Source organism: Palaemon carinicauda, chromosome 14, assembly GCF_036898095.1.
Source record: "Palaemon carinicauda isolate YSFRI2023 chromosome 14, ASM3689809v2, whole genome shotgun sequence".
Taxonomy (NCBI): Eukaryota; Metazoa; Arthropoda; class Malacostraca; order Decapoda; family Palaemonidae; genus Palaemon; species Palaemon carinicauda.
In genome coordinates this window covers 8,379,180-8,398,384 of record NC_090738.1, presented here as the reverse complement: position 1 = coordinate 8,398,384, position 19,205 = coordinate 8,379,180, and the positions used below count along the sequence as shown (strand labels likewise).

Below are 19,205 nucleotides of genomic sequence, written 5' to 3'. Positions count from 1 at the left end.
AACGAGTCGCGTAAACTAATTTCTAAATACTGTTTAACAAACTCAAAATTCTACATGTTATTAATCAAGTCTAGATTTGGAACTTTGAATTCAAATAATATAATTCCGTACTGAAATTGGTTCCAGATTTCAGATAAATTGATAAGGTCTAATTTCCATAATAATTACGAAAGTAAGGACGAATACAAACTGGTCTAAACTGGAAGACAGAGTTGTATTTCCCTAACAAAATTAGGCAATTTAATTAGACAAGGATTACTGCTGTCTATGAAGCTGAGAGGATTCTCCAAAAGTTGATTAGATTTATCAAAGCTGTCATCTGATAACTACAAATTTAAATTGGATTCTCATACCTAATATTCCTATCATACTACTACTATAGTGTTCTGCCCTAAGGCCGGTCCTTTTATAGACTAATTGTCCTCCATAATTCTCTATTCACGGTCACCTCTTTTAGCTCACTGAGAGATCTGGAAGTTTGCATTAAGGTGGAAGGGGAAATAGTGCAAACTTTAAGATTCGCTGATGACGAGGCAGTTGTCTGTAGCACAAGAGAGAGTTTACAGAGGATGATAAATAGGAGAAACAGGACAACAGAGAAGTATGTAATGAAAATAAATACATTTAAGACTAAGGTAAGGAGAATTGCAAGAAGGCAAGGACTTCCAATAAACATGCAGATTGGAGATTAAGTTGGGGAGGAAGTCAGTCAATTCAAGTACATAGGAAGTATCATAACACAAGAATAAACTTTGGTAATGAGATTAAGAGAAAAATAAGAGCAGAATTCCAGTCATATCAAAATGAAATATTATACCCTAGTATAGTTTTTTATCCTATCTACGTCACAGACCATAAACCATTGCAATTACTGAAATTCAGTTAGATCAGGGGTTCCCAATCTCTTTGTTCCTCTATACCCCTTGGGTAGTTTTATAGATTCCTGTGTACACCTAAAATTGAAGATGAAAAAGAGAAACAAGGAAACTGATATTGTGATGTAATTGTGTTATTAAATCTCAATGTAAATCACATGTAAGGCGCAGTATAGGCTATTAACTCAGATCCAATGTACCCCCTGAATAGTAAAAATGTACCACTAGGGGTACATGTACCCCAGGTTAAAAAACACTGGCTTAGATATATCAAAGTAAGAAATGAGCCAAACTTCGTTGAACTGGCCCCAAATGAAATCTCGGCCGGAATTGTGGGCGAAGTTGTATAAAAAAGAAAAAGAAAATTGCCCTTTTTGAAATGTCAACCGAAAGTTAAGGGTCGAGATGGAATCCCGCGGCAGTTTCAAATATTTATATAACAAATATATTTTACAAACTTTCTAGACTAAAGTCATTATTAATTCAGGCACGGAAGTAATTCTTTGAGATTATGAACGCTGAGACGTTCGGTAACTCTAAAGACTTTGAGGTACTTTATTTTCAGTTATAAAGACGACGTGTTACTTTAATATATTCATCAGTATCTTCACCTCATAGTCTATGTACATGATCCATGTACTGATATGATAAACTGATGTCACACAAACTTTAAATACCTACTTCTCAAAAAAAATATAAACCAACCAACTTTAACAAACGACCCCATTCAATCTACAGTAGGGATAACACATATATATTCACCAAAATTACCTGTAAATTACTATGATTTTTTTTTTCATAATTACCAAGTTCTCATAAAACTAAAAATCAATCTTTTACAAAAGCCCCCCCTTAAATATAAAGCAGGGGCAGTAACTAATATATTTACCAAAATTACCTGTAAATTATTAGGATTTCTTTAATAACTGTAGTCATATGGTTGTAGTAAATTCTATCATCTGACTGAAATTTAATAACTGATCTGCAATCAATTAAGAAAATAACAAAACATCTAAACTAAGACAAACAGATACATAATGCATCAATTTATCCGTCATTCTTCCTTACTGTCTAAGACCGTCAGACCCAATATGACCCAACAGAATATAAAATGGTGACTTACCTTCATAGGTAGGGTCACCCAATTTGCCCTCCATGGTATGGGTCTTTCCGGAGGAAGTCTGTCCGTAGGCGAAGATGGTGCCGTTGTATCCGTGGAGAACATCTGTGAGGAGAAGGAAAAACGGGTTAGTTTGGGTGTTCTTTCATATTGTGAGGGAAAAACTTATTTCTATTGATCATGGCATTGTAATGACAAACACACGCACACACACACACACACACACACACATATATATATATATCTATATATATATATATATATATATATATATATATATATATATATATATATATATTAATAGTTACTGTTCTTGAAATATTTCATTTTAATTGCTCATTATTTCTCTTGTAATTCCTATTTTTACCATCTTCATTCCAAACAGCTACTTTTCCCTGTTGAGACCCTTGTGCGTATAGCACCGTGCTTTTTCTAACTAGGATTGTAGCATACCTGGAAATATATATATATATATATATATATATATATATATATATATATAATATATATATATATATATATATACTGTATATAATATATATATATATATATATATTATATATATATATATATATATATATATATATATTTATACACATATAAGTGTGTGTGTGTAAAACAATCACGACAGCTGATACGTGAGAGCGATGATGACACCAATAACACGAAACTACTAATTACAATCTATTATTAATAGTAATCGTTTAGTGGCTAAAATACATACACACATGTGCATATGTGTACAAATGTATATGTATATATATATATATATATATATATATATAAATTATTATAAATATATAGATAGATAGATAGATAGAGATAGATAGATAGATACTGTATTTTTGTATATATACACATATATTCAAAGATTGTTATGAAATCTAAACCAATCCCCAAACCAGGTAGTTTCAGTAGTATATAAAATGAAAAAAGGCCAATAAATGTGATAAAAAGGCAACAAAGCAAAGCAAACATAAAGGTAAACCCGACAAACATGTAAATGTTACTAACAATTTCCTCTTGCGATTTCTATTTCTAGTCTTTTTATCATGAGGTTCCATAAAGAGTTTATAATCAAAATTTGAAAAATGAAGAATAATCCACGAAAGAAAATAACTAATTTTGGTGGTAGAAAACGGGAAAAAATAAAGCTACATTACTACTGGCAACAAATAAACACAAATAAAATTATAACTGCAAAATTTAAATGCAATCATTTCTAAATCTCATCCGATTGATGTTCCAATATCACAAAGAGAAGTTTTGGAATCGTTATACAAATTACAAAAACAAATAAAAACGTGACTAAAATGACAATGTGAAATACGGCCGAGTTAACGAACAACATTCTAGTTTAAAAGGAATACTTCCCTCTCCCATAATCAAACACAGCCATTGTCCTCCTTAATTAACAAAAATAAATAAACAAAACAAAGGGGGAAAATACTGAGTACAACTCTGTATTTGAAACAAAATATCTGCATAAAATTTTTCACGGTGGAAATGGAATAATTTACGTATTAAAAATCAATGAATAAAATGTAGTTTGAAAGAAATTAATTAGATTTCATGACTCCTCTCTAATCTTATTCTTCACAGATTAACACCAAAAAATATTAATAACCCTACACTTCACGTCTGACAAGTTCTTGATTTTGATATTGATTCCCAATTACAAAATATTATCTAGCAAGAAGGACAGAGAAATGCCTTGCATTCAGAGAGGAGTAGAAATTAGCTCCAGATAAATTCTCCTGCAATATATATATATATATATATATATATATATATATATATACACGCAAATATATATATATATATATATATATATACGCAAATATATATATATATATATATATATATACACGCAAATATATATATATATATATATATATACACTCAAATATATATATATATATATATATATATATGTATATATATATATATATATATGTATATATATATATATATATACACGCAAATATATATATATATATATATATATATATACACGCAAATATATATATATATATATATATATATATATATGTATGTATGTATGTATGTATATGTATATATATTGTATATGGGGTTACTTAACGTGATGAAAGGGGTATAAGTATTGTCATGATCAGCAAAGCTGTACTATTCAGGGATATCCACACTAGGTTAGTTTGCTGTGAACGATCAGACTTGAGTCTCCCATCATCACCAATACGAAGTTGACCAGCGTGGTGATGAAAAGTGTCCAAACCACAGGTATGAATAAGGACATGCCTGAGTCTGTCCTACAGTGGACTAAAAATGGCTGCACTTGTTGTTCTTATATATATATATATATATATATATATATATATATATCTATTTATATGTATATATATATATATATATATATATATGTATATATATATATATATATATATATATATATATATATAAGGAATCACACAGTAAATAATTCATCTTCAGTCCATTACCGGATATATTGGAATCTGACCAAATTGATGAACCAACCATAACTATTACTCCTCCAGGGATGGAAAACTTTTTCCTTTTAGTTTTTGAGGCTGGGGCGGTTGTTTGGGTGGTTCATAAGAAGGGGGAGGGAGTGGCAGGTCTTTACTGGGGGAGGGGGGTGGTAGAAGCTGAAAAGAAAGACAAATATATCTATTTTTTTTCTTGACCTTTCCAGTTGGTGATGAAAGTGTCGCCATGACGACCGAAGTATTATGACTGGAAAAAATGGAGATAAATGAATCTCTGCCTCAAAGGTTTGGGGAGAGAGGGAGAGAGAGAGAGAGAGAGAGAGAGAGAGAGAGAGAGAGAGAGAGAGAGAGAGAGAGAGAGAAGATAATTAGATAAAAATGACTTATTTAAGGGTCTTCGTTGATAATGCTAAGAACATTAGAAATGAAGTAAAGCTAATAGAGAGAGAGAGAGAGAGAGAGAGAGAGAGAGAGAGAGAGAGAGAGAGAGAGAGAGAGAGAGGATAATTAGATAAACATTACTTACTTAAAGGTCTTCCTTGATAATGCTAAGAGCAGTGGAAATGAAGTAAAGTTATTAGAGAGAGAGAGAGAGAGAGAGAGAGAGAGAGAGAGAGAGAGAGAGAGAGAGAGAGAGATTATTAGATAAACGTTACTTATTTAAAGGTCTTCCTTGATAATGCTAAGAGCAGTGGAAATAAAATCAAATTATTAGAGAGAGAGAGAGAGAGAGAGAGAGAGAGAGAGAGAGAGAGAAAGAGAGAGAGAGAGAGATAATTAGATAAATGTTACTTATTTAAAGGTCTTCGTTGATAATGCTAAGAGCAGTGGAAATAAAATAAAATTATTAGAGAGAGAGAGAGAGAGAGAGAGAGAGAGAGAGAGAGAGAGAGAGAGAGAGAAAGAGAGAGAGAGAGAGATAATTAGATAAATGTTACTTATTTAAAGGTCTTCGTTGATAATGCTAAGAGCAGTGGAAATAAAATAAAATTATTAGAGAGGAGAGAGAGAGAGAGAGAGAGAGAGAGAGAGAGAGAGAGAGAGAGAAAGAGAGAGAGAGAGAGATAATTAGATAAATGTTACTTATTTAAAGGTCTTCGTTGATAATGCTAAGAGCAGTGGAAATAAAATAAAATTATTAGAGAGAGAGAGAGAGAGAGAGAGAGAGAGAGAGAGAGAGAGAGAGAGAGAGAGAGATAATTAGATAAACGTTACTTATTTAAAGGTCTTCGTTGATAGTGCTAAGACCAGTGGAAATGAAGTAGTTATTAGAGAGAGAGATAATTAGATAAACGTTACTTATTTAAAGGTCTTGGTTGATAATGCTGAGAGCAGTGAAAATGAAGTAAAGTTATTAGAGAGAGAGAGAGAGAGAGAGAGAGAGAGAGAGAGAGAGAGAGACAGAGAGAGATTATTAGATAAACGTTACTTATTTAAAGGTCTTCCTTGATAATGCTAAGAGCAGTGGAAATGAAGTAAAGCTATGAGAGAGAGAGAGAGAGAGAGAGAGAGAGAGAGAGAGAGAGAGAGAGAGAGAGAACACAACTATCAGGATTGTCGAAGGGATTAAAAGACTACTGTACTTGGGGAAAATCTTCTTAAGAAAATAAAGGTGAAGATAAGACAGACAAAGAACATCGCTAATTGGTCGTTCATCACACTTCACGTCTTCCCAGATGCTCTTGAGATAAAAACAAATGTCTCTCCATGATTTATGGTCGTTTCTCTTTACGAGATTACCTGGTTGTTCTGCCGTGTTCTCTTACGGCTTAGATACTGGGCGTATCTCATTTGTGCATGAACAATATAAATCATCTTTTCTTCGGTTCCAACAAGAAAATCTAATATACTCAACTTTTTTTCTTACATCTTGGGTGCTAACATCAGTTGTATCAGGTATTAAAAGAAACTATAAAATTGTCAAAATAAATTAAGGGAGTACTATTTATTACTTTTAATAAATCTGTCTGGCTTGCATATAAAGAGCTCTACAACTTATAACTAAATAGATACTCTCTCTCTCTCTCTCTCTCTCTCTCTCTCTCTCTCTCTCTCTCTCGTGCCTTTGGGAGTACGATGTCTGCTTCGCCTGAGGTATGAATAATTGAGAATCTCATTTGAGATGAAGCCAGTTTCAGAGATACAAAACAACAGAGTATTGTTCTTTCAAAGTTGTTCCCACGGATTCAAAAAGGCGAAAGTGATTCCCCTGTTGCACCACCTTTGAAGATTATTGGTTACATTCATGCGAAAGGTATCCAATTTAAATATTTATCCGAGGTTTTAGGCTCATATTCTTTCGGAGTGGGTAAGGTGTTTTCTGTTTATATTGCTTTAGAAAATGCTACACACACACACACCACACACACACAAACACAATATATATATATATAATAAATATATATATATATATATATATATATATATATATATCACGTGTATGTTTGCAGGCCTAAGTATAATCAGCCAAGCTGCTTCGTACAAAACAAGTCCTTCGTGGAGACGCTGAGACAAAATAAAGCAAAATTCTCTTATCGTTCTGTATCTAAAATAACTTGAAATTATTGACATATGAATGAACTAAATCTCTTCAGCAAAGCCAATATTTTCCTATGAGGAACCTCTAATTGTCAAGACAGGTTTGTACTACAAAAACTTTTGTTTGATTCTGAAAATAACAAAATTGCTAACGAAAGAGATTTCCCAAAATTTCCCAGATGAACTTTGTAAAGAACTTAAATCTCAAATCCAGCTTTCAAATTTGAACAATGGACAAAATAACAGCAAAACAAAAGAGGTATCTGCCAACTCACTCGGATTCACCAGTACTAGAAAGTGATAGTTGGTAACATTCGCTCGTATTGATTGTAGGGGGATGTTGTTCAGACATGGGGAGAGGGATAGGGGGGAATTAACCTGTTAGTTGGTGTATGTGTGTTTTTCGTCGGAGGCGGTCGGGGAGGGAGGAGGGTTCTACTGTCAACCCCTATTTGTCCGCCTTTGATTGTTATGGCTTCCTTTTCCATGAGGTTCGTTTGATTATTTATATAGCATTCCACCGTTGATTGCAGTATAAATAAAACCCTTTGTATGTTGCTTACTTCTTTAGATAAGTAGGACGATAGATTAAATAAATGTATACATTCATTGACATTATTATTACTTACGTAACTCAAAGCTTATCTACAATGTAGGAAGGCCGATGGGGCACGAAACAAAACCCTCTTAAATAGCGATGAAAAAGAGCAAGAAAAAGAAAGCCTTTCCCCAAAGGATATAGTAGACACGCCTACTAAAATATGGAGAGTTCAAAAGAACGTATATACAATTTCTAGATTTGGAAGTTTTCTCACTACTTTGTTTTCCAACATTATTATTATTATCATTATTATTATTATTATTATTATTATTATTATTATTATTATTATTATTATCCTCCTACACCTATTGACGCAAAGGGCCTCGGTTAGATTTCGCCACTGGTCTCTACATTCAGTTTTTAATTCAGTACTTCTCCATTCATCATCATCTACTTCGCGCTTCATAGTCCTCAGCCATGTAGGCCTGGGTCTGGGTCTTCAAACTTTTCTAGTGCCTTGTGGAACCTAGCTGAACGTTTGGTGAACTAATCTCTCTTGGGGAGTGGGAAGAGCATGCCCAAACCATCTCCATCTACCTCTCTATCATGATCTCATCAACATATGGCACTCGAGTAATCTGCCTTATAGTTTCATTTCTAATCCTGCCCTGCCAATTAACTCCCAATACCCTTCTGAGGGCTTTGTTCTCAAATCTATTAAATCTATTAGAGATTATTTCATTGTCATACCATGACTCATGTCCATAGAGTAACACTGATTTCACTAAACTGATATATAGTCTGATTTTTATATGTAATTTCAGGCGATTTGATTTCCAAATTTTACTTAACCTAGCCATTGTCTGATTTGCTTTTTTCAATCTTTCACTGAACTCTAATTCTAAAGACCCTGTATTAGATATCATAGTTCCTAAATACTCAGATGATTCTACCTCATTAATCCTTTCTTATTATTATTATTATTATTATTATTATTATTATTATTATTATTATCATTATTATTACTATTAATTTTTCGAAGGGATGAAATAATTAATCATCGTCAAATCATCCACAGTATAATGAAAAAAAAAATTCTTTCATTCAAGACACCTGAATGATTAACCAAGCAGTCGTTCCTGATAATAACCTTCAGAATGGGGAGTGGGAGGGGGCGGGGTGGGGGGGTGCAGAAGTGGGAGGAACAGGGGTGGAGAAGAGAGTCTGTAATACCTGGAAATCATTTCTCTAAAAACAGTTCTCGATATAAGTGATAAATGAGGTTCAGCCACAAAGGACTCCAGAATCCCACACTGATAAATGGTTTGATCTGGTGCGCTTTCTAACCTTCAGGAAAGGTAAACTTTCTTATGCTCAGAATTCCTTGAGGTTTCTCATAATTTAATTCTAAAAGGAAGATAAGTGAAGAATTAATGAATCTTCCATTCATTGTGTTTATTCATATGGAATTGTAACCTTTCAACTTTGACAGTTAGGGGATCAATCTATTGCAATAGATATAACTAAAAAAAATCTGATAAAATTTACCGTTTCGACAATAATAAACGAGAATAAAGATGGTGAATGAAGAAACAATAGCTTCCTGTAGCACTATTCATATAACCTTCAATGTAAGGACGAAGAGGACTTATCAAAAGTGGATTTTTCCAAAGTGGAGTTCTCCAAAGCGGAGATTTCCAAAAAAACAATTTTCCAAGGTGGAATTTTCAAAAGAGAAAGTTTCCAAAGTGGGCCTTTCCCAAAGAAGGACTTGGCAAAGTGGGCTTTCCAATGAGGAATTTTCCAAAGTGGAATATTCCAAAGTAGAATTTTCCAAAATGAAATTTTCCAGAGGAATTTTCCAAAGTGGAATTTTCCAGAGAAATTTTCCAAATTGGAATTTTCCAAAATGGAATTTTCCAAAATGAAGTTTTCCAGAGGAATATTCCAAAGTGGTCTTTTCCAAAGAGGAATTTCCCTAAGTGGAATTTTTCAAAAATGGAATTTTCCAAAGAGGAATATTCCAAAGTGGACTTTCTCCAAAGAGGAATTTTCAAAGTGGAAATTTCCAAAGAGGAATTCTCCAAAAGAATAATTTTCCAAAGAGGAATTTTTTCAGGTGTGGGAATTTCCCAAAGTGGAATTCTCAAAATGGAAATAACTATTTTTTCGTTACCACTCTTCGCACAGCTTAGGTTTTTCAAATCTCTTTTTAGTCAGTTCAATTTTGTGCATCTCTCTCTCTCTCTCTCTCTCTCTCTCTCTCTCTCTCTCTCTCTCCCCTTTGTACTACTTTTTCACTTTGATTTTCTGTATCTCTCTGTCTCCACATTTAGTTAATTTGTCATCTCTCTTCCTTTGTTTGTCTCTCTCTTGCCATTTTTTCACTATTTGTAATAACTTCAAAAGGAAGGTTAAAGATGAAAAGACAGTCCTATCTAACTAGCAGAAAAAGAAAAATCACATCTATTTACTGTCTTATTTTCAATATTCGTTTCATTGTCTTCATCACTAATCCGAGGAATGTCGTCAAATAAAACAAGTGTTGATATAATTCTTATTCTGTTACTTTACAGTCTTTTTTTTATCAGATTATTGCTTTTCTGCTTAAATCTTTCAGCATCTGTTTATTTACGCGTATTCGTTTCTACCTGATAATGTACAGTTTGGACACAAGAGTTCTGGTACACTTTGTTTTGTAAACACTGCACCATGTCATAGCATCACTTCCGGGTGTGTAACCAAACAGGTATTGTGAGGTAAGATGGCAGAGGTGGGGGACCAGAATAAACCCAGGAACTCGCCGCACATTTCCGTGTGTATTGCATTGTCCATTTCACTTTATTTCCCATGACGAGAATTGTTTGTTATCTGCCTTAACCTGTATTCTGTTGCAGAAATACAGTGAAAATATACTTAACTAAAGACTTCCTTTGAGGTTTGCAATGTTTCTTTAGACAGTTCTTTAATGTCTAAGAGGCTATTAAAGTCTTTGGAGGTTCGTATGTTAATGATTAATCCCTTGCTTGCTGGGGAAAAACTAAAATTCAAGTTACGTTGAGTGTTTAAGAAGCTAGATATTGAATGATACACTTTGAATGCATAATTCAGCCATAAATGAAACGGTATCGAAGGAGATTTTTCCTAATGACATCAGCAATAGGATTTTATATATATATGTATATATATATATATATATATTGGTGTGTGTGTGTGTGTGTGTGCGCACAGAGTTTTTTCTGGTATAAAAAAACAATCCCTTGCAACAGCTTTGCAGACACTGTGGAAACATATCTGATGCATTTCCCACAAACATCTTGATTTCCCTGCTCATTTCCAAGCTCTATTTCTCGAGAGGCATCTTGAATATTTTGTATCTCTCTCTCTCTCTCTCTCTCTCTCTCATCTCTCTCTCTCTCTCTCTGTAAATGTTTACTTTCCTAATCTATGAAACATTTCATATATTTTCACTAATTTCACCGACATCCCTTCTTTCCCACACACACACACACGACACACATACACAGAGAGAGAGAGAGAGAGAGAGAGAGAGAGAGAGAATGGAAAATTGAATGGCGAAATTGTTGTCAAAACTGTAGTTATACATTGAACACTTACGTTAATATAAACACACACCACACCACACCACACATATATATGTATATATATAATATATATATATATAAAATTGTGTGTGTGTGAGGAGGGATACCTTGACGCGATGAAGGGTTACTATGAGCGATCAGGCGAAATCTCCCACCATCACTAATCAGTATTGGCTAGCTTGGTGATGAAAACTGGCCAAACTCCAGACATAAATAAGGACAGAGTCTGAGGCCTTTGCCCTGCATACCACTAGAAAAGGTTGCATTTTGTATGCATGTAAGTACCTTTGTTCATAGTTTTCAACTTTTCTGTTTGCGTTATTTAGCTCTACAAAAATTCTTATATACAGTATCTAATAGTCTATTTTTCTAAATTTGATACTTTTTATTTAGGTCTTTGCATTTTTTATCTGTCAATTTGTTTACTTTTGTATATATATGACAATTTTCACAACAAACCACTGTTTATGATTCTTAGTCGTAGGATGTTTTCCCCCTGAATATACAGAATAGAAAAATGAAAATCTCACGGATATTCATTTGTTCTTGACACAGTAGAATTTGGGCTTAACCATTTGTAAACATTTAAATAATGAAGAGAAATGATAAAATTAGTAATTATATAATTAATCTATCTATTACTTCAGTTTTCTCACTGGGCTAGTTTACCCTGTTGGACTCCTTGACCTAATAGCATCCTGCTTTTCCGACTAGTGTCATAGCTTAGCTAATAATAATAATAATAATAATAATAATAATAATAATAATAATAATAATAATAATAAATGGTACTCTGTTCAAAAACTCAATTGCGTTGTCTTCTTGGCGTTAATTGGACCCCGATAAAAATGAATTAAAATTGATATGATCCATAAATGTTTAAAGATCGATTATGAATTGGCAGAAGCAAAGGACAGTGACAATGCCCTCGCAGGAAAATACCCTACAGACATAAGATCAGCGCCCAAGCACCCTCTCCCACCCAAGTTAGGGAGCAGGGAGGGTCAGGCAATGGCTGCTGATGACTCAGCAGGTAATCTATTGGCTTCATCAAAACCCCCTTCCTTGGCTGACAAGTGTTGGTGGGGGTTGTAAACAATACAAGAAACTATTGAACTTGAGTGAGTCTCAAACCCCTGTCCAGCAGATCGCCAGGCAGGGACGTTTCCAATAGGCTATCATAAACCATGATTAACTAGTAGCGTAGAAGATGAAAGTCCGACTGCTATTTATTGTATGTAAACCTAAACAGAACAGCTTGTTACTCCAAAACTGTAAGATAAAACCAGGTCATTTGTTACACTACTTTATATTTCCATCGAAAACCTTAAAGAATAAAAATGAAAATGTATTTCAAAGTTGACAGGATTCATCATTTGCATATATTTTGTCATTAATCCTATGCGCAAATCTTTCCGACTCATTTTCCCATTTCGTGAGGAATAATTGGTCAAGCAAAATGAAAAACATTTACAGTGTTTGCTTAATGAGTTCTATTTTTTGGGGGGTTCGCGCATTTATTAGAATGGTTTCCCCGCCTGAAAGGGAATTTTCTTTATTGACTTGAAATATTTTGTTCAATGTAACTGCACATAATGTTGCTCTAAAACAATGTTCAGTTAACATAGTTTTTCTTATTTCTTTGACATACCTTAGGGTGCCAAATAGTTTTTAAGTAATATAGGAATGCACACACATTTACATATATTTAGGTATCATATATATACAAGTGTATACAAATATTACTGAATATATAAATATATCATCATCATCCGTTGCTAGTTTAATGCAGGACAAAGGCCTCAGATATGAATATATATACACACATATATATACAGTATACGTGATAATTTTTCATATTCAATCGTGTTCTTCATATATTCATATGGCATAAATAATCGAATTTACACTGCCTCGAGATTAGGAGGTATTTGTTGCTTATATAAAAAATATATACATATACATTCATACATATATATACATATATACATATATATATATATAATATATTATATATATATATATATATATATATATAGAGAGAGAGAGAGAGAGAGAGCAGAGAGAGAGAGAGAGAGAGATAGTTCTGTCTTATTTATAGTTTAATATTTGAAATTCCATTCGAGATGAAACGGTGGAAGATTTCCCACAAGGTCAGCTTTCCTATGTTAGTCTTTCCCATCGAGACCCCCCCCCCCCCCAAAAAAAAAGAAAAAAAAAAGATATAAAATGGCACAAGATTAATATTCCTGCCTCTTTTCAATCATAATTTTTCGTTTACCACTTTGTTTCATTGTTGCAACATTACTGTTGTTTATCAATGTTATCAGTAATACTGTCGTCATCTATTCCCTCTTCCCCAACAGTAGTTTATACTGTATGAGTGGCAATGCCGCTCAGCGTGACCGGAATATATATATATAATATATATATATGCAAACACTTGATCTTTATTGTATAGGGGAGATTGTACGTTGGTTAGTTCAGTTTTAAAAAGGGCTTATGCCAGCACCAGTCGCTGTCCAAAGTTGCCCATTACCTGGATAAGGTGTTACAACGATTAAGAGGACCTTTGAACTCGCGCTAACCAACAGAGAGATGACCATTGATAAGAATCCCATGTTGTTAAACAGCAACGAATTAATATAAGGTAAAACACTTATCGGGAACTAAAACCACAAAAAGAATAAGACCAACAAGTTGAAAAATGATTACAAGAAATAGGATTATCTAAAAGGAAACGGTGTGCCTCTTATTGAAGATCCTTTGGTGTGAACAGACAATACCATGTTTAAATAAAAAAACTTCAAAAGATTCATTAATTCCGGCAAGAATCAAAGTACAAAGAGGAAGTTACAACACAGAAGAGATACCAGGATCATCTCCGTCCCTTCACAAAGGGTACGTAGTTAATACCCCAAGCTGGATACAGTGCAATCCCTGACAAGGATATATATATATATATAATATATATAATATATATATATATTATGTATGTATATATATATTTATGTATATATGTATATATGTATAGATATGTATATATATACATGTATACATATATATAAATATATATATTATATATATATATGTATATGTAAATATATATATATATGTATGATATGTATATATATTTATGTATATATGTATATATGTATAGATATGTATATATATACATGTATACATATATATATATATATATATATATATTTATTTATATATATGTATATATATGTATATATATATATATATATATACAGTATATATATATATATATATATATACATATAGTCGGACGAGAAAATCAATAGTTACAATCTCCTCAGCGAGATCACTCTGCATGATGAGAATTGAATATCGGGAGAGTTTAGGGAGAGCTGGACGAGGCAGAAGAAATGAAGGGCGCAGAGCGAAGAGGATGAAAGAAACTGAAGGAATAGGAAAAGATTACAAAGGGAATCGGATATGCAACCAATGTGCTTTTCGGGGAATTTTAAAACTTTCCTTACAGGGACAGAGAAAAACGATGGAGGGATGTTATTCTTGGAATTGCCAAGGGGGAAATATGAGCATTAGATATTTTCTTATAGACGATATAAAAATGGTTCTCTGATACGAAGAGTTCTAATGGTACGTCCAACAACAGAAGATGATTCATCGAATGACTTACAGACGTAAAGGATGATGGCAGGACCAGAGAGATATGAGAAAGTTAAAATGGAAGTAAAAATAATTTCAACGAGAACATTTAATATAACTGAAGAAATTTACGCGGTGTACATAGTGAAAGGATATATCGGTCAATTAAGCTGTGCAAATAACATTAAGAAAATTTTCTTTGGAGTGTTACAGAAATTTGTATTTTCAATCAAACCGAGTAAGCTTTTAAACTTCTCTAATTCTAATTCTCTGGAAAAAAAAAGTAGTCAGCTTTCAAGGAAATAAAAGCCTTCATCAGGTATTCTAGTTCTCACACCAACACTTCAAGGAAAAGTCAGGTCGACCTTCATATCTTGTCCCATTTCAGCTGAATTACACGCCCATGAGGCAAGGGGACACATTAAGTCCCTCGAGTGAATTTCAAGCATAAGCAGAAATCCAAATGTCACCGAAAAATATGCATTCGAGAGAGAGAGAGAGAGAGAGAGAGAGAGAGAGAGAGAGAGAGAGAGAGAATAAAAAATTAATTTCACTACACATTTCAAGATATTTCTAATAGACGACATCAGTAGCAAAGTAAGAGAGAGAGAGAGAGAGAGAGAGAGAGAGAGAGAAAGATGGTATGTTTTAAGGAAGAAAATGAGGGAGGAATTTTTCCAGTCCTGAGAGCTAAAACTTGTATACACTGGAGGTAAAAAACTAAGACCCCAAGAAGGGAAACCTTTAAATTTGGGCGAACCAGAATTATTCAAGATAAAAGTGTAGCATTTTCTCGGTCAGAAACTCTGAGAGGAAATGCCTGCGAGGCATGACGTTGCTTTACGAGTTTATGTTAATAAGCAAATTTAATGGTAAAGAAATTAATGACTGTACACAAACATAAATATGGGACTACATATATCAGAAAATATATGGCTTACAGAGAAACTCCAAAAGAGAAAGGGAATAAACACAAATAATCCCGCCCCACCACACACACATTTATATACATATATGTATCTTTGTGTGTATATTACACACATACACACACACACACACACATATATATATATATATATATATGTATATATAAGCTTCAACATCAAGAAGGGCTGGCGTTTCTAGTCCACTGAAGGACAAAGGCCGCATACATGTCCATTCATGCTGTTTAGCCAGTTTTTATTACCATGTAAGGGGGACTATATGTATATGTTTATGTATATGTATAAGTGTGTATATATATATATATATATATATACATATTTATATATATACATAGACACACACACACATATATATATATATATATATATGTGTGTGTGTGTGCATATATATGCGTGACTACAAATGTAAATATCTATATATGTAATGTGTACAAATAGATTAATTGAGATGAATATGGATATAGATATGTATGTTCACCCCTATATTGAATATAACTGAAGTAAATATTCGGTGGTTTTTTATTGTTAGTCTTGAGAACTTCGGTTAAATTCACCAATTTAAAATCAAAGGATAACAAACTAACATATATACACATAAGGACAGACTGGTGCCAGACGCACGTGGCCGTGAAACATCTCCGATAACATTCAAATGCCATCGAAGCATTAACTTCTTAGACATACGCTAGAATTAATCTGACTAGAAAGAAGAAGAACGTAGAGTCGCGAGGAACCAAAAGTGCTACCAGAGCTAGAATGTTTTAGCCATAATTGCTAACGAGAGCAGACGATCAGGAGAATGGGAGTCGGAAGCAATAGCATGCAAGCATTGCAGTTTATCAAAGAATGGCAGGCATAGTAAAGATTACAGAGGTAATAAGAGCTTCACGTCTGAGATGATGTGGGCACGTGTTGATGATGGATGGTGGGGAGGGAGTGAGGAGGGATTGGGAAGAACCTATTAGGAGGAGAAGACGGAGGGAGAGAGACAGAGAATTAAATGGCGAGATAAGGTGAAGGATGGAATGGAGAGATGTTTGGTGGAAGAGGATCCCTTTGAAAGAAGGCATTGGAGACGGTGCATCAGGCAACCGACCCCTTAGTGTGGGGATAACTGTGGGGAAGAAGAAGAAGAAGAAGAAGATTGCAGTTTATCAAAAGTTCTGAAGGCGCCTTCGTGCTTGTTAGAAGAAAGGGTGGTACCGGGAGGCGGTGAAACTTCGCCTGCAAATGTCAAGTCAATCAATTGTCGGATATCGTCCTGACTGCATCGATTGCAAGCAGTCAACGCAAAATGAGGTCACTGTTGCAGCAGACATTTTGTGCAATCTAAATGTTCGCGTTTGGTTTCTCGAGTTTAATTTCTCCAATTTAAGAAGCATACTGGCTCAATGATTGTCATAAGTTCTTCTTGTGATGATAGCATTGTCATTCCACGTCATGAAATTAGATATTATAGCCTACCCAATAGAGAGAGAGAGAGAGAGAGAGAGAGAGAGAGAGAGAGAGGGGGGGGGAATGTAACAGAGCTATAAACAGACACTCCAACTGTGAATTATTAGGATTAGATTATATAAGTGTCACAAAAATAAGAAATCATTGCCTATAAAACTCTCGATCAATTAATTTTTGTGATACTTGGTATAATACTGGGATCAAATACTGCCATGGCTTACCTGTTTTGAATTATAATGAATGTTTCCATAAATTACTGCATCAGGAAACAAAATATTCATACATCGACTTCACCTACTTAATATATGAATATTCCCATTTATATAAGTACTTACATATATATATATATATATATATATAACAATCAATCTATGTCTGGGGTTGTGCCCGTTCTCACCACCACGATGGCCACTGCGGATTGTTGATTGTGGGAGACTTTCGTCTGATCACTCACGGCAAACCAAGCTAGCATGTTTGGCCCTAGCTATACAACCTTGCTGGTGATGGCAATACACAGACCATTTCACCACGTTAAGGTAACTCCACTCATATATATATATATATATATATATATATTTAAATGCATTATCTAAATTACAAAAACTTCAATTTTCCAGTACTATTTTTTGGATACAGCTGCTTGTGTTTTATAAAATCAGCTTGAGCCCACTACATCTTTTAACTACCAGGCACTTAATTAATGTAAAGCTGATAAATTTGGGCTATGTAGCACGCCGCTGGGGACTTTAAGGTCATTCAGCATCAAAGACCAACTGCCAAAAATTCAGAAGTTACTTAATGAAATAAAAAGTAAAATAGGTTTGTCAAAAAAATTACTGTCTTTAAAACAAGGGAAAACAAAGCAATTGCTAAACTACTCATTCATATTATTAAAAATAAATAATGCAAAACAAAGATAATAACAAAATGCCGGAAAACCAATGTTAAGACACGTTTAACTTTAATTTAGCATCTACATAACACTTGAATTCCATCTACACGAATGCCGTGAAAATAAAAACCTCACAAAACGAGTTGGAAAAAGAAAAAAAGAAAAAAAAGAAAAAAAAAATATCGACCAAAATCGAAAGCCTTTTCTTATCAGTTTACAAAAGTCCATTCCATTATTCCGACGTAATTTCATAACATGCAAAACAGGCAATTCAGCGCCAGTCATGCACGGGAACGGGGCTCGGGGATATGATTTCGTACCCAGACAAACTTAACGCTCCAAAGACTATTATGATTGAGAGTGTTTCCGTGTCGGCATTTCCTAAATACTCTGTCTCTTATGTGCTGTTATGGGGATGGTATCCCAGTCGCTTCTCCACTTATAAAATTTATCTCATCTTTATTTTTATTACTAAAAAGTCATTCGAAATGGACATACCACAAATCTTTAGACTCGTAATATAGTTACCAAAAATGATTTTTCTTGAATAAGATATGAAAATTGGAGTATTTTTTTTTTTTTTTCAAGGGAGCTAGGAAGCTAGGGTGGAATAGGTCAGGAAAAATACTGCGAAATAAGTAAGGAAACAGAAAGGAAAACTAGTTGCCAAAATGAACCGAGAAAAATATATATTGTTTCAAGCTTTGAGGTTAGTGAATCGACTCATGGAACGTGACCACGAGGACTGGAGTCAGTTTTGAAAGGCAGCAAGACATTCCATCCTAAATAAGACGCGAAATCGTTAGACGTGATATTATGGTCTAGCCCATGAATTCCCAAATTGGGAATCCAGTGTACATTTTTTACTCATTCAATCAGAGAGAATAGCCAGTACTGCACAATAAATGAAACATCTGAAGTGAGGTTAAATGATAACAATATATCACAAAATCAATTACATTTTTATTCTTTTTTTATCCTTAAAATCATAGGTAAACACGAATCTATAACGATGCCCAAGGGGTACAGAAGAACAAAAAGGTTGGGAACTCCTGATCTAGCCACAGTAAGATGAACTCGCTTCACACAAGCGGATATTTTCCATAC

The 19,205-nt window shown here is 33.7% G+C and overlaps 1 protein-coding gene across 1 annotated transcript in view; it reads right to left on the bottom strand.

Annotated features, from left to right (window-relative positions):
- Nucleotides 1-19,205, bottom strand: part of LOC137653413 (kinesin heavy chain-like) — a 518,115-nt gene that overhangs the window by 84,230 nt on the left and 414,680 nt on the right. The window contains 1 exon segment of the mRNA XM_068386776.1: nt 1,999-2,100. Within this exon segment, the coding sequence (XP_068242877.1) occupies nt 1,999-2,100 (102 nt within the window).